Source organism: Kogia breviceps, chromosome 2, assembly GCF_026419965.1.
Source record: "Kogia breviceps isolate mKogBre1 chromosome 2, mKogBre1 haplotype 1, whole genome shotgun sequence".
NCBI classification, from domain to species: Eukaryota; Metazoa; Chordata; class Mammalia; order Artiodactyla; family Physeteridae; genus Kogia; species Kogia breviceps.
Window position 1 is genome coordinate 90,774,042 of NC_081311.1, and position 23,992 is coordinate 90,798,033.

The following is a 23,992-nucleotide window of genomic DNA, read 5'->3' on the forward strand; positions in this document are numbered from 1 at the left end:
CTACCCCTCGCTGTCCACACTGCCTCAGCTCTTCTCAGGGAGGGAGTTGGGTCAGACCCTGAAGACCTTAGCAAGATAGACTCCGGGGCTGATGCTGTGCCCCAACCCTGGGAAGTCAGAGTTGGAGGGGCCTTTTGCGCTCACCTGGTCCTTACCTCCCGCCTTTCAGGGTAGAGGTGGGACCTTGGGTGGTGACCTGCCCAGACCTCTGGCGGCCCCTGCATCGTCGTCTGTGGTCTCTGGGCTGGGAGGGGGAGGCCCCAGCTCCTGTCCACCGTGTGCTGATTTCCTGCATCTGCTGGGCTGGGAGGACCAGTGCCTCCCCCTCAGGACCCTCCCTGCCCACCGTATTTCTGTACCCCGCCCCAGCCCAAGACCAGCGGTGGAGGGTTAGCAGGAGGGAGCCTGGGAAAGCCCCCCTTTCCTTCAGAGGGGAAAGCCCCTCTGGACAGTCAGCGCCTCTGCCAGGGGCGGGGCCCCCACCGGCCTCCCACTCCGGGCCCCTCTTGTTTCCCGTACCCTGGTCTTTGCCCTTGCTCTGACTATGCTCCCTTCCAGCCCCTCCCAGCCCCCTCGCAGCCTTCCCCCAGCCCCTGCTCTAGTGGGAAGCAGTGGCACTGGCCCTGGCCCTGGGCTGGCAGCAGGACCACCCTCTTCTGCTCTGGGGCCCTGTACCAGTGAGTCCCCAGCCTTTGATTCTGCATCTGCAAAGTGGGGTGTCCTCACAGGAAGTGGCAACTTGGAATCAGGCCAAGGCTGGGCTAGGGGAGCCCTTAGGACAGCTCCCGGGCAGCCGTGGGCCTGGGAGGGACCATAGGGTCGGGGTGGGGAGAGATGGGGGGAGGGGGGAGGGAACAGCCCCCCCTCCCACCCGCCGTACTGTGTCGTGGGCAGGGCTTGTGTGTGCACTTGGCAAGACTGGGTGGAGCTATTTAAAGCTGACTCTGGGCATCAACTCCTTTGAGTGACAAAAATAACAACAATAACCAAAATAAAAGCACTAACATGTTGGGAAAAAATACCACATGTCTTATGTCCTTTAGGTACTCTTTAATAGTTCCAGGTTCACAGATGTGGCCATGGAGGATTCCGAGTGGTAAAATGAATGAATAGCCTGGTTGCACATTTAGGCCAAACAGACATAGGCAAAGGGCCGAGGGCATTCAGAGGAATAAGTGAAGCCTTGTGCCTGGGGTGGGGGTCAGGGAAGGCTGCCTGGAGGAGGTGATGTGAAGGGCTGGCTTGGCCTGGTGTCAGTAGCGAAGTGGTTTCCTGATGAATATCGTGGAGGTGGCCGTGGTCCTGCCCTGTCAGACCTTTGCTTGGCCCCAGGCAGGTGGGTGGAGGTGAGACCCTCACCTCCCCTGGCCTGGCTCTGGCTCTGTGCTCTGCTGAGTTGGGGGCTGGGCTCATGCTTTGCTGCTTCTCCACACAGTCTGTTGCCGCAGGGAGCCCAGCAAACAGCTGATGAGGGGCTGGTGGGAGCTGGCTGGGCTGGAGGGGCAGATTCCACCCCTCTGCTGATGGCCTGCGTCCTGGCTCCTAGGGCTGAGAATAGCACCCACACTCGCACGGAGGGGACAGGTGGGCCAGCGGTGACTGGGGGTGGGTGGTGCTGACATCTCTGAACAGGTGGTGTGGAGGGCTGGGCGCAGGGCGGGGCTGTGTGGTCCTCCGCTGGCCCCACCCAGCACAGACACGAGTGGCCGGCGGGTGACCTTGTGTCTGGGAGCCCTCCCTGACCCCTCTGTAGAGTGGGCGGCATCCTGGGCTCAGCGCTGGCATGTCAGACAGCGAGGCCCATCAGGGCTGCTTGTGGGTCGTCAGAGGCCAGTCCTCTGAGCCGCTGTTTGGGCTCCAGGGGGCCTTTACCAGTTTACCCTTTTACCAGGGGTCAGGGTAATGGTGGTGGGGCTGGCAGGGCCCCTGCAGAGCCGGGGGGAGGAGGCTGCTGAGGGAGGTGGGGCCAGGAGCGGGAGGTGGGCCGGCTGCTGTGCAATGCTGTGTGTAAGCCCCAGTGAGTCATGGGGAGCAGGTGCTTGGGGCGCCAGGCACCAGGCACAGGAAAGGGATGTGTGGGCGGGGGGGTGGACGAGAGGGAACGGGAGCGGCTGCTAGAGCTTTCTGGCTTGGGTGGGAGGGATCCCAGGTCAACATAGGGGTAAAGGGACAGGGGCAAGCCAGCCACTGCTCTGTGCTGGACCCTCTTAGCTACACAGCCCCACTTCATCCTTAGACCCCCTTGAGGTCTTGGCTGGGTTTGCTGATGGGGCTCGGGGCTCAGAAAGGTGAGCCCTGGCCCCCTGGTCTCCCCCCATCGGAAGCGGTCCTCCTTCCCTTCCCTTCCCTTCCCTTCTCTCAGCTGCTGTCCAGACCAGACATGGAGCTGGTCACCACCCTGAGCTGTTGGCCAGGGGTGGGAGCCACTGAGGGGGCAGGTGGGTGGGGAAGGGGAGCAACAGGAACCCAATGATGGGGCCTGTCCTGGCTGCACCGGGGGTCCTGGCTGTCCCGGCCTGCCTTCCCGACACCTCTGGGGACCTCAGACTCACTGTGACCCCCAAGGGTCCCCACCTCGGGCGATTCAGGCTCCTTCCCTCTTGTTGCTCAAACCTGGCGTCCCCCCCTCAGTTTTCTCCCTGTCACCCCATCCTTGAGCACTTCGCGCCATTTCCTGTCTTGGCCCTAAACCATCATTGCCTCTCACCTGGGTCACTGTAGTCACCCAGGTGGGCTTCCTGCTCCAACCTGCTCTGTAGTCTGTTCCCACACAGCAGCCTGGGGTTTTTAAAACTGTGGGTCAGATCACAGCTCTCCAGAGCCTCCTACTGCCCGCTGGAGTTTCAAAGCCCTGTAGCCTGGCCCTGGCTGCCAAGGCAGTTTGTGCAGTGGTTGGAGGGTCTAGCCTCTGGAGCCAGGCTTGGGGTTTGGATCCTAACCACCATGCTGGCTGGCTGTGTGACCCTGGGGAGTTTTTAAGGCAGTGCCTCAGTTTCCACGTCTGCAAAGTGGGGATAATAATCAGTACTTCCTTCCATGTGAAGGGCTCGGCATCTGTGTTGCAGGGCATCTTCCTCCTACGCCTGCCCTCTTGCCCTCTTTCACACTCTGGCCTGCTCTTCCCATCCCAGGGCCTTTGCACTTGCTGTGCCCTCTGCCTGGTGTGGTCTCGCTCCTTCATCAGGTCACACAGGTCACGTCCCTGAGCCCCGCCCTCTCCGTGCCCTGCTGTGTGTTTGTTCAGAGACTTCCATCGCCACTGGACATGCCTCCCCCTTGGAGTACCGGCCCTTCCAGGGTGGGGAGCCGTGCTCTGCTCCCTGTAGAACACAGCCTTCCAGGTTGGGGGAGGGCATCCCAGATGAGCCAAGCCTCAGCTCCAGTCCCAGCCCGTACAACCCAGGGGCCAAATCCCTGAGTCCAGGGGCGGTGACTCCTCCATTGCATCCGAGCTGTGAGGGCCAAAATCACATGGGGGTCCCTGAGGAGGGAGCAGCTTGGGCCTACCCCGAGAAGTTGGTGAAAAGTCCCTTTCTTCCACTGGAGGGTGGGCTGGGTGGGGTGAGGGCTAGAGGGGGAGGTCTGGACAGTTGGGTGATGCTTGATTGTGGAAGGGAGTGGCCTTCCCCTCTGGGTGGTCCTGGCCCTTCCAGAAGCCCTCCTACCTGGTTCTGGTTCTGTGGACATCCAGGAATGGGCTCAGACTGGCAGGTGGTTGCTGAGGGGAGGGGAACCAGTCATGACCAAGCCTGGGCCCCCTCCTGTGCCCCCTTGGGGCTCCAGAGCACCCCATGTGGGCTGACCCCCTCCCAGTTCATCCCATATGGAAAGAGGCTCCTTTAGAGCCATTTTGTTTGGGAACCAATGGCCAGGTTCAGATTCTAGCTCCTGTTTACTTAGCCCTGAGACCAGGGGCATTAGCCCTCAAGTTTTTGTGTTTTTTTTTCTTTCTACAACATATTTTTATTAATTTACTGCCTGATAGTTATCTATAATACCTTTTTTTATTTTATTTTTTGGCCATGCTGTGTGGCATGAGGGATCTTAGCTCCCCGACCAGGGATGGAACCCAGGGCCCTTGCAGTGGAAGCGTGGAGCCCTAACCACTGGACAGCCAGGGAAGTCCCAGGCCTCAAGTTTCCTCATCTGAATACCTCCCTCTCATGGGATTTAGCGAATGCTCGTTAGGCTCTCGGACGCCTTTGGATTAGCGGCTGTGGCTGATCTGTGGCCACCTCCGCCCCGCACCGGCCCAGCCCAGCCCCTCCCAGCACCCCCCAACCCCTTCCCCACCCCAACTTCGGCCCCTGATGCCTCTGCTCCCCGCCGCTCTGTTCTGGGCTTTTCCAGCCTCCTCCACCCACTGCAGCCCACCCTACCTTCCTCTGGGGTCTGGGTGGCCCTGCTCTGGCTTCTGGCCACTGGCTTATCTGCTGAACAGGCTGGAATTTCAGGCTTCCTGGGAGGGGAGGGGAGGGGAGGAAGGAGAGGAGGGCAGGGTTTCTTGGCTAGAATCATCTGGAAACTCCTTACCTGGGAGTAAGTAAGTAAGTAAGCTGGTTTTGACCAGACTGTCGTATTTCAAGGCACCGTTGTGTGTCTGACATACATGGCGGCCACGTGTTTGTGTACCAGTTAAGGACGTAAAAAAAGAAAACCAAACATCACTTTTCACTCTCGCCAGTATTTCTAAAGGAAAGGAAGAATCACTAAAAGAGGAAGGAGATAATTTTAGAGTGACAGTTTCCCAGGAAAGGCCCGTTGGCTTCCTTAGTCGGTCAGCCGTTCTTACCAGGGCCCACAGGAAAGGAGGATGAGTCTCTGTGGACTGGTGTCAGGGGGTAGCGACTTCCAGAACATGAGGACTTGTGAAAAAAAATAGATCACCAAGTGGGGTGAGGCCCTGGAGCTGCAGGGAGGCTTGGGAGGGGAACCTGGAAATGTTTTTTAGTTTTGTATTTAATTGCAAAAATGTTTGCAAACTTTGCATTCTAATACACAATCGGTGCCACTTATGTCACAAAAGTGGTTTCTTTGCCAGTGGAGCAGGAATCTTTTGTAGTAAACAGACACGCTTCCTGTTACCCCCAGGCGGCTCTGTGTATCCCTGTTTAAGAATCACAAGTTGAGGGATTTCCCTGGCGGTCCAGTGGTTAGGCCTCCGAGGAGCTTTCACTACCCTGAGGGCCCGGGGTTCAATCACTGGTTGGGGAACTAAGATCCTGCAAGCCCAGCGGTGCGGCCGAAAGAAAAAAAAAAAAAAAAAAAAGAATCACAAATTGGGTTTGGGTTTTGAAATCCATCAGGTTCGGGGTCCTGGCTCGGCCACTCATTAGCTGAGTGACCTCTTTGAGCCTGTTTCTTCATCTGTAACATGGGACCAAGAGTCACACCTTGGGATGTCCTGGTGATATGAGCCCACCTGTAAGGCAGTGTCAGGGGTGGTGGGCCCGCCCTCAAGGTGGGTCCTTGGCCCCTGCTCCCTGGGGTCATGCCTTGCACTATGATTTTTGTGGCGCTTCGAAGGAGGGGCAGATGCAGTGCACAGGGAACTTTGCTGGGCGGGTGCATGGCTGAGAGATGACATCTGATGGTGAGGGGTACCCGCCCCGGAGTGTGAGCTGAGCTCACAGACTTCCCCTGAAAGGAAGGCGGGTGGCAGCCTCTCCTGTCACCTCCTCCAGCCAGCCTGGGGAGACGGAGGTGCCGAGCCAGGATGGGGGCACAGAGGAACCAGGGAAGGGGGCTGTCTCTTGAGGGCAGCCCTGCATGTGTGCTGGGCTGGGGAGAGGGAGCTGGAGTTGGGACGCCCTCTCCTGCCTGAGACCCACCGGCCCAGAGGTGGCCCTTCTTGGGCCTGGAGCCTGGCTTGCCCCGCTGGGAGACTGTTGCTTTCCCTTTCTCTGGTTTTCTCCCCAGCTCCCTTCTGCATTCTGGATTCTTCTTCCACACCGTCTCCTGGCCTCCGCTCTGCTTCTTGCCTGGCTCTGTGGCTTCCGTGTGGTTCCTGCCACTTTCCTACTGTGTCCGGCGGCGACTGAAGGGCTGGGGCAGGAGCTGTGTCAGGGAGCGTGTGTGGGGCTGTGTGCTGACACGTGGGCAAGAACCAGCACACGGACACGCGAGTGTGCACACGGGCCTGCGTTGGAGGGCATTCTTGCCTGCTGTGGTTGGAATGCTGTTCCTGGCTCTTGCCCAAGGCCGGCGTTTTAACATTTATCTTTCTTAAAAAGTCATCGCCCTGGGGCTTCCCTGGTGGCGCAGTGGTTGGGAGTCTGCCTGCCGATGCAGGGGACGCGGGTTCCCCGGTCCAGGAGGATCCCACGTGCTGCAGAGCGGCTGGGCCCGTGAGTCATGGCCGCTGAGCCTGCGCGTCCGGAGCCTGTGCTCCGCAACGGGAGACGCCACAGCGGTGAGAGGCCCGCGTACCACACACACACAAAAAAAGTCATCGCCCTTTGGGGAGGTCGTCAGGCTGAGCCTGATGTGTGGCCAGCCTGGCACCGCAAGGAGGGCTGAGGAGTGCTGTTGGAGGGCCCCTTGCCATGCGTTCTGGAAGCCCTGTGTTCTGGACCGGCTTTCCAGGCCCTGGGCTCTGCTCCCAGGCAGGAGCCTGAGCTGCTCCCCACCACTGCCGGCCACAGCTGGGCCAGGGAGGCCAGACCCCTCATTCTAGCCTCTCTCTGCCTGGTGCCCACCCAATGCCAGGGTGCAGCGGCCGCTCTGGGGCTGTAGCCGTGTCACACTGGCCAGCAGATCGCCAGCCTTGGGCGTGAGCACTGTGGTTCTGGAGGCAGAGGTGCCTGATGCGTCTGTGTGAGTGAGTGCACGGGCCCTTGGCGGGAGAGGCAGCCCCGGTGTGGTCACCAGCCAGCTGGGGGCAGGGGCCGCAGCCCAGGAGCGGCAGCCGGGGAAAGGACCCAGGAGTCAGGAGCCCTGGGTCCAGTCCTGGCCGGCCCACACAGTCTCCTTGATACAGACCGGGGTTCTTGGCCTTCCACAAGCAATGGAAACTGACTAGGGACCAGACCAGAAATTCAGGCAAGGCTTTACGCCCCCCCCCCCCGCTGCAGCTGGTGGGAGTGAGAGCACACAACATGTTCCCTTGCTCGCTTGCTTCCTGAAGTGGGGCAAGCTAGTTCCTTATATGGGGTGAGGGTAGAGGTGTGTCCAGGGGTTGGGCCGGAGGGGTGGCTGAGGTGCTTTGCCCACCCCCTTGGTGGTGCTGCGTGCAGGGGGCATGCTCAGTGCCCTGCCTTTGCTCCTGACCCCCTGCTTTTGCTCTGGGCTCTTCAAAGGTGGCAGCTGGGTTTTTCGGTCTCTTTTGTCCATAATTTTGCCCCAACTATGCATGCATGCAGTTATTTTTAGTCCCATGTAGTTTCTTTATATTTTGTTGCTCGTGGAGAGGTGTGTCCAGGTGCAAGCATTGCAGCAAAGGGTCCCAGGCCCCAGACTGTCTCATTCTCATTCATGAAATGGGGGTGCCAAGGCCCACTGGAAGAAGAGGCCCAAGGGGCCCAGGCGGCTGCACAATGCCAAGAAGGGTTTGGCCAGGCCAGCATGGCATCCCTGGGCTAGGGTCGAGTGTCTGAGGAGCCCATCGCCTCCGCATCCCCAGGACTCAGTCACCAGCTGGTGTGGCAGGGACGGACCCAGTGGGCAGCTGCAGGGCCTTGAGTCTAGCTCACTTTCCACAGCAGACGAGATCCGGGCTTCTTGGAGGAATGGCTGATTCTAGGGGGCCGGGGCAGGGACCCGCTGAGCCTGGAGCATCTCATAGTGTCAGGAAGCAAGGAAGTGCTCAAAGACTAGTGGAGGCGTGTCCACAGGCTCCCACTGGCCGAATTTAGGACAGTTGGAGCATCAAAAAGAATAATGATGGTAATAAACTATAGCCCATTGAATGCAAAACGGAGGCAAGAGTCCATAACAATATCCCCATAAAGGCAAGACCAGGGGAAGGACTTCTTTATAGCATGCCAGATAATATAGAGGAGGTGATAGAAGCCCGAGATAACAGCTGGTTCAGGCAAAGATGAGAGGTACAGAGCTTCTCAGACTTTAATGTGCACACAGAGCACTAAGGGACTTGTTAAAATGCATCGTAATCCAGCAGGTCTGGGGTGGAGCCTGAAATTCTGTATTTCTGCCAGGCTCCCAGAGGGCTGTGATGCTGCTGGTCCGTGGACCCCACTTTGAGTAGTAAAGTATTAAATGGATATAAAGACATCGGGTAAAAAGCTGTTGGCCGTGGATAGTCACACAGTGGGCCTTTCAGATGACTAGTTAATTATCTAGAGACAAGCCGTCTCTACAGCAGGCGTCCGGCAAACACTGCCTGACCAAGTGGTCAAGCTCAGCACCGGAAGCAGGGGGCATCCTGAGGTGATGCTATTGAAGGACACATTACCTCTGTAGTATGCTTGCCAAAACAATGTTTAACCTGGACTTAGTCATGAGGAAATGAGCAGATGAATCTGGAGTGTAGGGCATGCTCCATGGGACTGGGTTGTACTCTTAAAAAATGTGTGGCACAGGGAACCATACTCAGTATTGTGTAATAACCTATAAGGGAAAATGATCTGAAAAAGAATAGATGTATATGTATAGCTGAATCATTTTGCTGTACACCTGAAACTAACACAACATTGTAAAGCAACTGTACTGCAATTAAAAAATGTCAATATCCTGAAAGAGAAACACACATGTACAGTGAATAGGTATGTGGGGGAATATTTTAGACTAAAGAAGACAGGAGACATGACAATAAAAAGCAAAGTGTGTACTAAGTGAAGTAAGTCAGAAAGAGATATCACTTATATGTGGAATCTAAATACGACACAAATGAACATATCTACGAAACAGAAACAGACTCACAGACATAGAGAACAGACTTGTGGTTGCCAGGGTGGAGAGGGGGAGGGATGGATTGGGAGTTTGGGATTAGCAGATGCAAACTATTATATAAAGGGAGGGATAAACAAAGTTCTAACGTATAGCACAGGGAGCTATATTCAATAGCTTGTGATAAACCATAATGGAAAAGAATATGAAAAAGTATACATATGTATAACCGAATCACTTTGCTGTACAGCAGAAATTAACACAGCATTGTAAATCAACTATACTTCAATTAAAAAAAAAAGCAATGTGTGAGCTATGAACTGTGTTTGGATCCCAGATCAAAAAACAAATAACCCAGACCTAAGGGAGATTTGGGGGACAACTGGGCATGTTTGTGTATGGACATATATTGGGTAATAGTAATAAGTAAAGAGTAAACATCAGGGATGCCATGGTACCACGGGGATTTAGGAGAACATTCTTATTCTTGGAAATGTGCCGATGTCGTTAGGGGTGAAGGACTCGGGGTACAGGGTCATGATGTTTGCAGCCTACTTCCCAGTGGTTGGGCTACCATACAAACAAACGAACTAAACTGTTTCAATAGAGAGAAAGAGAGAAAAATTGTGGCCTCTGGTAACAATTGGTGAGTTGGGGGAAGGGCAGATAGCAGTCTGTTGTACTCATTTTTCAACTTGTTTTGCCATTTATGTGGTTTATATTTCAAACTAGAAGTCAGGAGGGGGCCTATGCAATGTGGCCGTGCCTGGTGGGCTGGGGCTTACCTCTCCCCGCTCCCTCCTTGCTCTGCTGAGGCCCTGCCCACCTGGCTCCTAGGTTACTAGAGGTTTGGGAGGAGTGTGAGGACAGGCGTCCATCACAGGGCGCCAGGGGGGCCCGGGCAGCATCTGGGCTCGAGGACCATGAAGCCAGCCCATCCCGCTGTTTGGGACAGAGGATGGAGCAGGCGGGCAGGAGGCAGGGGGTCACCCCGGGGTGTCGGGAAATGAGCCAGAGACCCTGAGGCCGTGAAAAGTTGGGGCAGAATATCCTGGGAGGGTGCAGCTCCAGCCACCAGGTGGCCTTTGGCCCAATTCTGATGGCCACCTCTTCATTTTTGCCTCTTGGCGTGTCTCCATCCGAGTGGGTCCCTGCTGTGTGACCCCTGGGAAAGCCTGGCCTTGTACTTGCCCATCTGCCTGTCTGTCTGTGTGCCCCTGCCTGCCCGGGAGCCTCTGTGAGGCTGCAAGGACGTGCATCCTGTTGCTGTGGTCCCCTGACCGCAGGCCCTGGCCGGAGGAGGAAGTGCGGTGGTGACGCCCAGCCACCTGGGTGCAGCTCAGTCCGTGACCAACCTCAACCGAGGCCGTGGCCGTGGAGGTGCCGGAGGAGATGATGAGGAAGGTGAAGGCTCTCTGGGGTCTCAGCGGCTGGGTGGTGGATGCCCGGGGGAGCTGAACGCCGCTGTGTGTGAGCGTGAGGGCTCTGGGTGCTGGGGGAGGTGGGTGGAGGTCTCCATCTCTGCTGGTCTCTAGAAGGGCTTTTCTAGCCTGGTCCAGATCCTGGGAACCAGGGCTTCCGTCCTGGGCCCCTGGGCTGGGCTTTTCTCACCAGCTCTATGCTACATGTTCAGATGTGGGCGTGTGTCCCACACATGCAGGGGGCAGGCCACGCTCTGGGAGGAGGGAGGGGTCCCAGCGGGGCCCCTGGGGTCAGCCGAGGGGTGAGTGCCTGCAGGCTTGCTCCCCCGCGCTGTGTTGGCTGGGCTGGGCGGCTTGCAGGGGGCCAGGTCTGCTGGGTGCCTCTCCTCCAGTCTGGGGCTTGGGAGCAGCCCTGTGCTCACTGCTGACCGTGAGGCCCTGGGCTGTGGGTCCTGATTTGCCTCCGCCATCTGTCACGTGGAGCCAAGGACACGTACCTGTGAGGAGGGGGCCCGTGGTGTCTGTAAAGGGCTGTGCTCGGTGGGCAGTGAGCGATAATTGGTCCCTGGTTCGAACGAGACTGGCCCCGGGGGCCCTTTCTGTTCTTCTGGGTTTGATGGCCGGGTGTGTGGCACAGCTGGCCTGTCCCCTGGGGCCACTGGCCATCCAGGAGGAGAGGAGGGGGCCTGGCAAGATGGCCTGGACGAGGCCTCTGGGCTGTGAGAGAGGCTGGGGAAGGGGCACCCCCCACAGGAAGCACCCCCACCACAGGAAGCTGTCGCTGAGCCCTGGCACTTAGAGGCACTCAGCCGTGTCCTGTGAGCCTCCTGCCCCATCCAGGGAGGGGCCGCTGGCCCTGGGCCACAGTCCAGCCCGGACAGGCTGCCCCATGGACGCTGTCGGGGAGGTTTGTTCTGCCACCAGCTCCCCTCTTTCTGCCCTGCCCGGGGTTGGTCCTTCCGAGGCTCTCCACACCCTCTGCTCTCCAGCTGCACTGAGGATGTTGTGAGAGCAGACGGGGTGGCACCGATCAGGCCTCCTGGACCGCTGGGCTTGGGCAGCGGTCGTCTGTCGCATCGTCGAAAAGCCTCCCCTTTGTTATTACAAGGGGGACATGTGTGATGAGTGTGCGATTAGTGTGGCTCGGGGAGCGTCGGGCTCCCCGAGCCACTCCGTAGCCCTAGACAGGGAGCCGCCGCCAGCCCCCTGCTCACCTAACTCCTGCTCATTTCCAAACCGGGCTCAGTGGCCCTGCATCCCCTGAGCCCCTGTGGCCCTGTACCTCCTGACACCCAGAGCTCCCCTGCGGCCCGCAGTGCTTTGTCTGAGCATAGCATGGCCTGATAACTGGGTGTTGAACGGATGGAGCATCTCTGTCCCCCGGGCCCATGGCTGGGGCTCCCCTCTCGGCGAGGAGAAGGCTGTGAGCCTGTGTGTGTCCCAGGTGAGGGCTGGACACAGCCACCCTGGGGCCTCTGTGGGGGTGGGGACAGATCGGGCATGGCCCAGCGGCTTTTAGGTGGCAGGGTGATCGGGTGCGGTCTGGGCACCCCAGAGGCTGGTCAGAAAGGCATCTTCCCCAGCGTCTGGGGTGTGGCAGGAGCCCCAGCTGTGGAGGGCGGCAGACAGGTAGCCATCGGTGCTGTGGAGCTTTACTGCACCAAATTTTGTCCTGGTCCCTGGCCTGGGGCAGGTGGTGCCCAGCTTGTATGTCCCCCAGTAGTCACACTGGGAGATCCCCCTGAGGACGAGGACCCAGGCTGTGTGCCCTCCTCCCATTGTCTGTAAAATGGGATGGGTACAGTGAGCAATAAACGAGGCCAAGGCCAGCACACACTCACTGGGCGATGCCCTGAGCCTCGACGGTGCCTGGGCACCGTTACTCCCGTGTCAGAGGCAGGCATGGAGGTGTAGCGAGTTAAGCAGTTAGCCTGAGGTCACCTGGAGCCGTGCTGGTCACCGCCTTCCGCACTGACTTTGCAGGGCTGGGACCCACTGGAGCCAGCACACGTTACCCAAGACCAGACCTCAGATTCATGTGAATGCCAGATCTCACCCTGGTCCTAACAGACACCTTCATGGCGGGCTCTCTGCGTGTCAGGCTGAGGACTTTCCACATGTGACCCTCTCATTTTGCATAACAGGAAACTGAGAGATGGGCTCTTTTGTTCAAGGTCAAGACTCTGACCTCAAAGTTCACAGCTCAGATGAGAACGTGTTGTGTGTCGACCCTGTGCCCAGCCCTGTAACGGAGCTGGGGACACAGAGAGGGCTGGACACTGTCCTCGATCTCAGGCTGTGCAGGCTTGGGCAAGGCCAGAGGCAGACACTCAGGCAATGAGGAGAGTTGGTACAGGCCCTAAGTGGTACACAGTGGGGTGGAGGAGGGAAAGGGCAGGGGCGGCTTCACAGAGGAGGTGTCGCCTGAGCAAGGTTTTGGAGGATGAATAGGAGTCTGCTGTGTGCACATGCATGGCCGTGCATTCAAGTACACGGTGTGTGCACGTGACTTCTGTCTGGCATCTTGGGATGCCATCTGTCTGGACTGGGAGGGAGGGTTTGTGACAGGTCCAGCCATCAACTGTGTGAAGGCTGTTCTGAAAGTCTTTTAGGGGATCACCTGTACTTGGGTACCTACTATGGGCAAGGTACAGAGATGTTTTACAGACATGAGCCTTAAGGTGGGCGCTAATGTCCTTTTTTTAAAAAAAAAAATTAAATTAATTAATTACTTGGTTGTGTTGGGTCTTCGTTGCTGCGCACGGGCTTTCTCTAGTTGCAGCGAGCGGGGACTGCTCTTCGTTGAGGTGCGCGGGCTTCTCATTGCAGTGGCTTCTCTTGTTGCGGTGCACGGGCTCTAGAGCGCAGGCTCAGTAATTGTGGCGCACGGGCTTAGTTGCTCAGCAGCATGTGGGATCTTCCCGGACCAGGGCTCAAACCCGTGTCCCCTGCATTCTTAACAACAGCGCCACCAGGGAAGCCCGCTAATGTCCTTTTTATTTTCCGACAAGGCACTTGAGGTTGAGAGAGACGGTCAGAGTCCCTTTTCTCGGGGTTCTTCTCACCACCTGGCGTAGTCTCACCATGGCTGGCCTCTTGCTCAAGGCCTGAAGCTCTCTCTGGCGGCTTCTGCTGGCTGGGGGAAACACACAGCTGTGTTTGAAGCCCGGGGCCGGGCGTGCATGTCTGTGTGTGCATCGGGGCCTCGGCGTTCTCAGGAGCCCTGACAGCCGGGCGGGCGCTGCTGATTCCGCCGACGGAGGGTGTCTCCTCAGGGAGAAGGTGGGGGGGTGGACAGGCTCACTTCCCAGTCCTCCTGCCTGACGGTTCGCTCCGGTGGCCCCTGCTGACTTCTGCAGGTTCTTTCCCACCTGGTGGTCCATTTCTCTCTCTGGAGGCGGCGGGGCTGTGGGATGGGCGCTGATGGGGTGAATCAGCTACTTGTGCTCAGTGTCAAGTGGGCTGGGCATCCCCACAGCTCCACCCTGTTCCCACGGGGCCAGCCGGATGGGGCTGCCAGGGCAATGGGGAGCCTGTGGATTGAGGGAAGTGCCCGTTTTCTTTCTTTTACGTTCTTCTTCTTTTTAAAAATCTTTTCTTGGCCACGCTGTGTGGCGTGTGGGATCTTAGTTCCCTGACCGGGGATCGAACCTGCGCCCCCCCCATGCATTAGAAGCGCGGAGTCTTAACCATGGGACTGCCAGGGAAGTCCCAAAGTGTCTGTTTTCCTGCTCGTGGTTTTGCTTTTCTCCTCTCAGTTCCGTGTCGGCCCTCGGCATCCAGCTGCACTTGGCCCATGGAGTGTCCTGGCTGTGGCAGCACAAAGTTGTTGGTGGGCTGTTCCCCAGTGCCCCGCTGCCCCCACCCCCGCCCCTCTCACCTTTCCTCTCCATCCTTTGCGACCTCTAGTCATCTTGAGCTACTCGAAATTCCCTGGTAGTGGACCTCATCTTTCTGGTCCTCCTCGCCTTTGCTGCAAGCTCTCCCGTCCGTCTGAGCTGCCACTTCCCCCGGGAAGTCTTCCTTGATTGCCAGGCCTGGATAGGATCTCCATCCTGGGCTCCCGCAGGCTCATGTACCTCCCTCTCTCGGGACTGGACACACGTCTGAATGATTTGCTGCCCCAGCAGAGATGAACAGGGCTGGGCACAGAGCGGGCGTTTGGCAAGAGATGGCTGGATGCATTACATGATGAGAGAGAGGGTCTGAGAGCTGACTGGCCTCGCCCTGGCTCCTGGGCAGCTGGGGGAGGGGAGCGGGGCAGCACAGGCCATCCTAGGGTCAGTCAGGGGTGGGAAGGGTCCAGGCTGTGTTCTGGGACGGGGCATCCCTCGGTGCGGGACCCTGGCCTGGCATTCCAGCCCCGTCGGGTACTTGTCCCTGCCAGGGCCCTACCTGTTTGCCTCCTCCTCCTGCCTCCCTCACCCACTGCCGCCTGCTTACTTGTTACTCCTGTTGGGTTTTGGCCGCCGTCGCTGCCGACCACCATCTCAGTGTTGTCCTTTTGGCTTTGCCTGCCCAGGCCTGTGGAGGGGAGTCTTTGCCTCCCTCTCCCCCTGCACACCCCACCTCCTGTCTCCCTCAGTATCCCCTTTCTGTACCCCCATCTCACGTTTTTCTCTGCTGTCTTCGCCTTGCCCTCACCCTTCCTTGCTTCTTCCTCTCTCTGCCCATAGAGAACTCTGAGACTGAGGGACAGGAGCTGGGGGAGGGGAGTCTGGGAGAACCTGGCCGGCCAGTCCTTCTGGCCAGGGCTTCCTCTCAGGCTCCTGGTCCAGCTCCCTCTTTTTCTAGATCTTTCCTCCTCTCCTGGCCTTGGGTGTCTCTCTCTCTCTCTCTCTCTCTCTCTCTGCCTTTACCCACCCATCTCCCCATCTGTGTCCTCAATGTCCTCTCTGCTAACACAGCCGAGAAGGGACAGCTGTGACTCACAGAGGCGAGAGTCTGCCTCTGGGATTTGGGGAGTAGGGTGTGTGGCTGTGAGCCCACGTGTGTGTGCCCTTGTGTGCCTGTGTGTGTGAATGCACGTGTGCCAGTGTGAGTGCCAGGGGTGGGAGGGAGTCTAGATATGGGCTAGAATGGGCCACAGCTGAAACTCTCGTCAGATTGGGAGCTGACTCCTAGGGACCGCAAGAGCCTGACGCCCAGCCAGCCCTCCCTGCCCTCCTGGTCCTGGGGTGGTCACTTCCCTGCCCCTCCCTCTGGTATTTATGAGCCTTGGGCCCAGGAAAAGGAGTCATGTGGGGAGGTGGGGCTGCCCCTACGGGCCCCCTCATACTGCCAGGGTGGGGTGGAGCACCCAGGGGTGCAGTGTAAGGTCAGCTAGGAGGGGTGCCCGACCCCTCATACTCCTGTTTTGGTTACTACAGCAAGTCTGTCCTGAGTTCCTCCTCTTGACTGATGGGTGAGCCCTGCGTAGAGCATGAAGAGGGTCTCAGTCCTGCCCCTGGGGGTCACAGCAGCCACAAGATCTCTGATGGTCCTGGTGCCCTGGGATGGGTGATATTGGCCATGGCCTCCCAGACCCGACCCTGGCTGGGGTGGGGAGGGGTCTGCGGTGTTGGTGACAGGGCCCTGTTGGTTTGGCTACTTCCCTTCTCAGAGTGAAACACTTTCTTTCTCCCTCTGCCTTGGCAGGTCCTCCAGAAACTGGGGAAGGCGGATGAGACAAAGGATGAGCAGTTTGAACAGTGTGTCCAGAATTTCAACAAGCAGCTGGTGAGTGTGGCTGGCCCTTGGCCTTAGGGAGCTTGTGAAAATGGAACTGTGGCTGCCAGGTGGAAAATGTCAAGACCTGAACTTGTGGGTTAGGGGAACTTGAGAAGGGGATCAGTGTGGGCTGGCGAGGTCATGGAAGACTTCTTGGAAGAGGAAACATCGGCATTGGGTGTGGACCGTGGGGGGGAGGAAGGAGGGGCAGGGGTGCACCTTAGGTCCTTGGTAACACTTAAGCTTGGGGTGGGAGCTGGCATTAGATTGTGCCCAGGCTCTGGGAAACCTTGAATGTCAAGGCAAGTGGGATCTCCAGAAGCTTCCTGGGAGGAGAGTGGTATCTGCAGGGTTTAATGCGGGAGCAGAGCAGACTGGCTTTGATTGGGGCACCGGCTGCGTGTCGCCCGTGCCTGTCTGGGTGGCAAGCTCCAGGCCTGGCCATTTGTAGACGGCTGGTGGGTGCCTGTAACAACGCTGTAAGGCAGCTGATGCCACTGTGCCCCTTTCACAGATGAAGCAGTTGAGACTCAGAGAAGTTGGGTGATTTGCCCAAGGCCATCCAGCTTTGGGAGTGGATTCAGACCCATACTTGTCTGATTCCAAAAACTGCAAGGCACTTGAAGGGCATCCTTAGCAATTCCTTTTACAGGCCAGGGGCCAGTGACAGGAGGGCCTTAATTATGTTGGCAGCCTGGGGGCAGTGGTTAGATCCAAGGGAGGACTTCCTGACCAAAGGGCTCTAAATACCCTGACTGGGCTGTACCTGAGACCTTCCCCGCTCAGGTCTGCTAAGTCTAGAATAAGCTACTTTGGTGGCTGTGTCTGGGTGTAGTAGAAGAGTGGAATGAAATGACCCTGCCAAGTGTCCCCTCACTGGGCAGGGCCAAGAAAGCAGGGAGAGAGAGCTGGACCATGGCTCTGTGGCTTCTGCAGACCAGCCCCAGTGAGTGACAGATGGGGGTGGGGGCCAGAGGAGGCCACAGGAATGGGCATGGCTGTGGGGAGTGAGGTCAGGGTCTAAGCTCTGCTAGCAAAGGACCAGGTGGGCCTAGACTGGGGGCTGGGAGGGCCCAGACCTCTTCCTGCTCCTTGTCCACATCTGACGCCTCAGAAAGCACGGAAGTTACCCACCAAAGCCTCTGCGACTGGAATGGAACCTCTGGGGGAAGGGGCCTCCTTTGGAAAACTGATAGCCCACTGGCCAGGGGCTGGAGCAGCTGGGAGAGGGCTGAAGAGCATGCTGGGAAAGGGCCAGAGAGCATGCTGGGAGAGGGCAGGGGTGCATGCTGGGAGAGGGCAGGGGAGCAGCTGGGAGAGGGCAGGGGAGCAGCTGGGAGAGGGCCAGAGAGCATGCTGGGAGAGGGCCGGGGTGCCAGCTGGGAGAGGGTCGGGGAGCCTGCTGGGAGAGGGCAGGGGTGCATGCTGGGAGAGGGCAGGGGAGAAGCCGAAAGAGGGTAGGGGTGCATGCTGGGAAAGAGCCGGGAGCAGGCTGGGAGAAGGAAGGAGAACAGCTGGGAGAGGGCTGGGGAGCCTGCTGGGAGAGGGCCAGGGTGCCAGCTGGGAAAGGGCCCAGGACCAAGTCTACCCTCACCTGCCTGAGAAGCTGAACTGAGGGTTTCCCCAGAGCAGGGTTGGGAGCCCCCATGGCTTCTTGTCCCCCAAGCCGGGAATGTTTCAAGGCCCAGAACAGAGACATCTACTGGCTGTGTGGTTCTGTGTGAGCCCTTGCCCCTTGGGCCTCAGATTTCTCACTTTCAAAATAGAGGTTTGAACAAGAACTCTGAAGTCCCCTCTGGGTCCCTGGCTCGGGGCAAGGAGTCACTCACTGATCTTTGCCCAGAGGGGCTGGGGAGTGAGGCCAGGGCTAAAGATAGCCAGTGCTGGTGGCTTCCTGGCTATGGACATGGGTGGTCATTTGAGCTGGTGCTCTGCCCTCAGGCTGGGTGGGGTAGTCGGCTTCTCAGGGGCCAAGGGTGGAAGGAGGGTGGGCAAATTTAAGGTCTTGTTTGAGGCTTGGGGTAACCCTCCCTTAGGAATTAGGGCAGCTGGGCAGTTCTGGATTTGATTGGTGTGTGGAGATGACTAGGACCTGGGGGTGGGGTTCAGGATTTACAAAGGTGTGAGGGTCACTATTCTCAGGGGAGTGAATTCAGGGAGCTGCAGGGCTTGGCGGGGTGTGTGTGGGGTGCTTGGGAAAGGCCAGGTGAAGCTTGAGCACAGGGCGCCCTGCTCTTCACCTGGGAACACCAGGCCTAGTGGGCCAGCCCTAGTTGAGTTCAGGATGGCAGGGAGTTTGGGCTTCAAGGAAGTGAATCTCCCACCCCTTCCTATGGGGGTGGGTCCTAGGAGAGGGTGTCGGTCACCTTGCTGCCACCTGCTCTCATGGGGACCCAGTTTCCATAGCTCCTCTGGGCCTGCTCAGTGTTAGTTGCGGCATCCCTGCCCCTGCACCCCGTCCCTGCGCTGTGAAACCCTGGAGGGCCCACTCACGCTCCCGCCCACCTGAGTGCTTCAAACCCAGCTCAGGCCCTCCCGGAAGCCATCCTGGGTCCTCCGGGTGGCCCAAGCTCTTCCTCCTAGGAGCCACCTGGACCTTGCACCCCAGGGCTCATCGTTGCTGTGTATCTGTCACTGAGGTGGGGCAGGTCTGATTCCTTCTCATCCCCCAGGATCCACCCGAGGCTCTGCTCCAAGGGGGCATCGCTGGCTGTCTGTCGTTTGAAGATCCTCTGGCATTGATTGCAGAGGGACAAGAGTCAGCTGGAGCCAGAGAGGTCCATGCAGGGGAGGACTTCCCTGCCCCCTGGATTCCCTGGGAAGATGGGGGCTGATGTCAGGGAGGCAGGGATAGCCTTTGGAGGGAGGTTCGGGGGAACATGGGCTGCCTGCTGGCCTCCCCATGGAGGAGGGGAGGCCAACAGGGGAGACCGACGCACCTGCCATTGGTCCCAGGCTGTGGTGCCCTTCCAAGACTCCCAAATCTGGAGCCAGGAGAGCAGGCTGAGGGGCAGTGGCTCCAGAACTTTATCCTTCCCCCAGCTGCTCTGCAAGGCATTTGTTAGAACCCAGGAGCCTCCGGAGAGTTGTTTCTCAGAGCCAGTGTGGAGGGGAGCTGGCTTGGGCGGCCGCCTGAGGAGGCAGCTGGCTGGGGGCCCCGGGGTGGGGGGCGTCGACCCTGGGACCAGCTGCAGTTGGCACAGGGCGGGCCTTGCACATCTGTACCCAGCGTGCCTGCTCACAGCGTGGCCTTGTTTGGGAAGCACAAGGGGCCCTGGTACGGCCTGAAGCCTGGGCCCGAAGCCTGGGCAAGCATGGCAACCCACCCCACGGGCGACCCCTTTCTCAGGGTGCATTGGAGACAGACGCTGGGGGACTGTGGGGAGGGGAGCGAGATGATGGAGGCTAAACTGGGTCTGGAAGATTCTGTGACATCAGATGAACACAATAACATCACATCACAAACATACTTAAATCTTCATCTCTACCACCAAAGCACTGAGTTGTGAAGACTGGGGAGGCTGCATCAAGGCTGCATCAGGAATGGGGTGGATGCTTCCTCGTTCCCCAGTCCCATGGGGTCCACATGCGATCCCTGAGGGAATTCCAGAGAGGTTTGAATGCTTGTGGATTGGCCTTTTGTTTCGTACTTTAATCTTTAATCAGCACACCTCAAACTTGGATGTTCCTAAGAACTCTATGTGGCCAGGGTTTTATACTCCAAAACTCCATTGAAGGAGTTTTGGAGAGGGTTTCCTTTTTTTAAATGTGATGTGCTGAAACCCTCCTTGCACAGTGTCTCTGCTGTCCCGTGGAGGCATTCGGCATAACGAATAGGCAGCTTCCTGTTCCGGCCCCTTCGTGACCCATTCAGCAAACTGGGACCTGAGTGACCAGGTCTTGGAGGTTCTCGCCGGCTCTCCCAGTGCCTGTGTGACCCTGGGCAAGTCATGCAACCTCTCAGTTTCCTCTTCGTTAGGTGGAAACAGTGGTGTTGAGAGCTGGTGTGTGGAAAGTGCCGGCCCCAGTGAGGAGCTGCTGCCCGGAGCTCTGAGGACACCAGGGCGGGAGGAAAGGGCTCTGGCTGTAAAGAGGGGGGCCTGTTTGCAGGGGGACAGGATTGGTTTGAGGGTGCTGGGCGTGTGCCTGTGCAGGGGGGCTGGGTCTCTGCCTGCCCTTGGCTGGAGCCTTGGCCTGCAGGGGTGGACCACCACCTTCCGTCTCCTGCGGGAGCTCCAGGCTGGCCGGGTGGAGCTGTGTAGGGGCTCAGGTCTCCTGGGACTGTGGCTCGATGCTGTCATCTATCTAAGGGATAGGACTTCATCTAAGGGAGGGACTTCAAAACAAGGTGTCACTGAGGCGTAGGCTGGTGTCAGGGAAGGGAGAGCCCAGGAGATCAGCCTCACGCTCTGCCGTGCACGGCCCTCCAGAGGCCCCGGTCTCCTGTGTCCCCCCAGGTCCCCCATCGTTGTCCTCAGTGTACAGCCCACTTCCTGAGGCTGGCCTTCACGACCTCGGGCCCGGCCCAGCTCACTTAAGCCATTTCCCTGAAGGCCTGTGATGTGCCAGGCGCCCCTGCAGGCACTCCACGCACATTTGCTTGTGGTCTCCCAGGCTGGGGTCATTCGACCCAGTTGACAGGCAAGGAGACCTAGGCTCAGAGAGGCTACGTGTCTAGTAAGGGACAGAGCTGGGTCTTCACGGCCCCAGAGCCTATGTGTGCTTTCTCCCGCTTTCCACACGGCTTCTGAAAACTTCAGCATCTCCCTGGCGGTGGTCTCAGACTTTCCCCGCTGGCCTCAGCCTGCTCACCCCTCCTCGCTCCTGGAGCTCAGCTTTCCTGCTCCTGCCTTCTGTGGTGCTGACGGCCAAAGGGCATTGAGGCTGTGCCTGTGGTTCCACCCTCTCTGCTGGCCCTGCCTGCTGTTCCAGGAAGCCCCGGGAGCTGCCCTCCCAGCTCAGGGGGCTTCACTCCCTGGCCCATTCTCCCTCATCACCCTTTCCTCCTACATCTTCCCTCTCAGCTGGGCCAGTGTCCTGAGAGGCCTGGACATGACCCCCATACCTCTCTGCGCTCCTTCCGAAGGCCTCCCCTTCCGGACCTCTCCTCTCCCCATCAGAACCCTCCTGACCCTGCTGGGATGCAGTGGGAATCTGCTGGCCTCAGGCATCAACCACCTAAGCTTCTAGGACAAGGTGCTGGGTGGTTCCTGTACCCCCGGTCGTGTTCCTGGGCTTGTTGGTCGCCTGGTTCATGGTTACCCGAGGGCAGGCCTGCCACACGCTGGTCCCATCCTACACCTGGGCTGTGTGTGTGTGTGTCCTTCGGCTGTGCTCCAGTGTCTCGTCCAGGGTGGAGGGGTCTCTGTCTTCTTGCCTTCCTTACAGGGCTGAGAGTAGTGTCTGAGTGAGAAGGTGCTGACATCCTTGGGTGAATGTTCCCTCGGGCACAGGACTCCCGAGAGGGAGCTCAGTGTGTCAGTGGCCAGAGAGGCGATAGCTGCCGTGCCCCGGCGCGGGGCGTTTTCCTGTCTGGTATCCTGTAGGCCCCCAGTGCCTTGCCGTGGACAGCCCATCCATGGCAGGTGTCCATGAGGTGCAGGAGGCAGAGGGCAGGTGTGGGCTGTGCCCCAGGCCCTCACCTTCTTCTCGCCTGCCTCTTTGCAGACCGAGGGCACCCGGCTGCAGAAGGATCTCCGGACCTACCTGGCCTCGGTCAAAGGTAAGGGGCACACCTGGCCTGGATGGGCGGGCTTCCTGGGATGCAGGGAGGGGGCCCTCCCCATGTGGAGCTGATGGGCGCAGAGCTGGGAAGGGGAAGCAGGGCTGTCAGGGATGTCCACCTACCTTCTGGGACTTCAGGGGTGGGGCAAGGGTAACCCCCCCACGCCCCAATCAGGGGTCCCCATGGCCCTGGCTGAAGCATGGCCCTCTGCCCCACAGCCATGCATGAGGCCTCCAAGAAGCTGAACGAGTGTCTGCAGGAGGTGTACGAGCCTGACTGGCCTGGCAGAGATGAAGCGAGCAAGATTGCTGAGGTGAGTGTGGGACCGGTGGCCTTGGCCCTTCCCCAAGGGCCCTTCTGACCTCAGCTGGCCGCCCGTCGCACCCTGCTGCGCCCTCTGGGACCAGCCCTCTGGTCCTCAGGTGCTGCGTGCTCTTGGACAAGTCCACCTCCCTCTCTGAGGGTCCCTTTTCTCCTCTGACAGCCCTCGCGCTGAGGTGGGTTTCCTGATGAGGTCCTGAGGCACCTCTCCTCTCTGTGTTGTGTCTCCTGGCTCAGGAAGCCTCCCGCCCTGGCCCCCCCAGGCCTGGGCTTATCTGATCCTGCCTTTTGAAAAGGCAGGAGGTGTGACTCCATTTTATAGATGAGGAGGCTGAGGTTCTGAGGAGCCGCCCAGCCGTGAAGCGACGGGGCTGAGCTGGCCCCCGGGTCCCTGGGAGGTGAGAGCTGGATCGGCTGCGGGCCAGCCCCCCTGGTGCACACCGCTGTGCTCTCGCCTCCTGCAGAACAATGACCTGCTGTGGCTGGATTACCACCAGAAGCTGGTGGACCAGGCGCTGCTGACCATGGACACGTACCTGGGCCAGTTCCCTGATATCAAGGTGAGAGGCCTGGCAGCCTGTGTCGGGGAGCTGGAGAGGGAGAGAGGGCTGGGGGTGCCGGGGCCGGGGAGAGGGCAGCCCCGGGCTGAAGGCAGGCCTCCCCCCTCACCTGGCAATTCATCCTCCAGGGCTGCTCCCTCTGAGACCAGCCCGCCAGCCCCCAGACCTGGGCCTTTCTGAGCTGGAAGCCCTGTACCTTTGGGTCTCCAGACTATGGAAAGAGACCTCATGGGGCGTGTAAGTGTGGCCGTGTCCCTGTGGAGTGCCTGTAGGGTTGATGAGGTGTATTAAGGGGCCGGAAGGCCTGGGTACGTGTGCCCTGTGTTAGGCTCCGTGTGCTTGGAAGGGAAGGTGTGTACAGTTGTGCGTGCCACCTCTTACCTGGGTGTGTTTGTGCGACTTCATGTGTTCAGAGAGCCCGCTGCCTCTGCTGGGCCTGGGGGAGTTAGGACCCGTCCGTGTGCCAGGATCTCCGCCGAGGTGACTGGGACCCCAGGTGCTGCGGACATGCAAACAGAGTTGTCTGGAGCTCAGGTGGTGACCGTAGTGCTGGACCCGATCCCCTGGGTGGTCGGGTGCGGGCGTCCCGCTCCACGCCGGCCCCCTCAGCCACCCAGTGCAGATGCCTCAGGCTCCTGAAGGTGCCTTACGGGGAGAGTAGGAGGGGAGGCAGGCGGTGGTGGCCCAGGGGGAGAGAAGCCCGAGGCCGAGGAGGCCTCTTGAAGGAGCTGAGGGCCAAGGGAGGAGGCTCATCGGACACGGCTGGCAGGAACTGACAAAAGATTATAAGATTCTGAGCTCTTTGCCACCAGAAATGTCCAAGAGACGGTCTCAGGCTCGTGTTAGATGGACTTGAGCCTGGAGTCGGCTGCCCTGAGCCCTCCGGGTGCATCTAGGTCACCACACCCGTGACCCAATTTCCCCGGGTCGGCATCTCAGCGTGGGCGCCAGGCCCCGTTCAGCCCCCTCCTCCTTCTGTCCCCCAGTCACGCATCGCCAAGCGTGGGCGGAAGCTGGTGGACTACGACAGTGCCCGGCACCATTACGAGTCCCTCCAAACCGCCAAAAAGAAGGATGAAGCCAAAATTGCTAAGGTAAGGCTGGGGGTGTCGGGTGCTGCCGGGGAGTCTTCAGGGAGTGGCAGAGGGCCTCAGGGGTCCCAAGTCCCCCCGGGGAGCCTTCTTCCTGTGCTGCGTTCACCGCACCCTTTGCAGGCTTGTTTGTCACTGCGGCCTGGCCTGTGGGCATCCTCAGCCCCCTTGCCAGATGACTTCACGGCTGGGGACTAGTCCCTGTCGGCCTGGCCCAAGAGCTGGGGTGGGGACGGCGCTGGGCCCAGGGCCTGAGTGAGAGGCTCTTGTGGGCCCCTGGGTGAGGCCCCCCTCCTGGCCCATCCTGTAGTGCCGCCC

At 59.1% G+C, this 23,992-nt stretch overlaps 1 protein-coding gene across 24 annotated transcripts in view; it reads left to right on the forward strand.

The window, feature by feature from the left end:
* The window catches only part of BIN1 (bridging integrator 1), a 56,748-nt gene that overhangs the window by 13,369 nt on the left and 19,387 nt on the right, over window positions 1-23,992 (forward strand). For all 24 annotated transcript variants that reach the window (XM_059051839.2, XM_059051841.2, XM_067025825.1 and 21 more), the window contains exons 2-6: window positions 15,906-15,986; window positions 21,645-21,699; window positions 21,921-22,015; window positions 22,488-22,583; window positions 23,570-23,677. In XM_059051839.2, coding sequence (XP_058907822.1) covers window positions 15,906-15,986; window positions 21,645-21,699; window positions 21,921-22,015; window positions 22,488-22,583; window positions 23,570-23,677 — 435 coding nt within the window. The remainder of the gene's footprint in view (window positions 1-15,905; window positions 15,987-21,644; window positions 21,700-21,920; window positions 22,016-22,487; window positions 22,584-23,569; window positions 23,678-23,992) is intronic.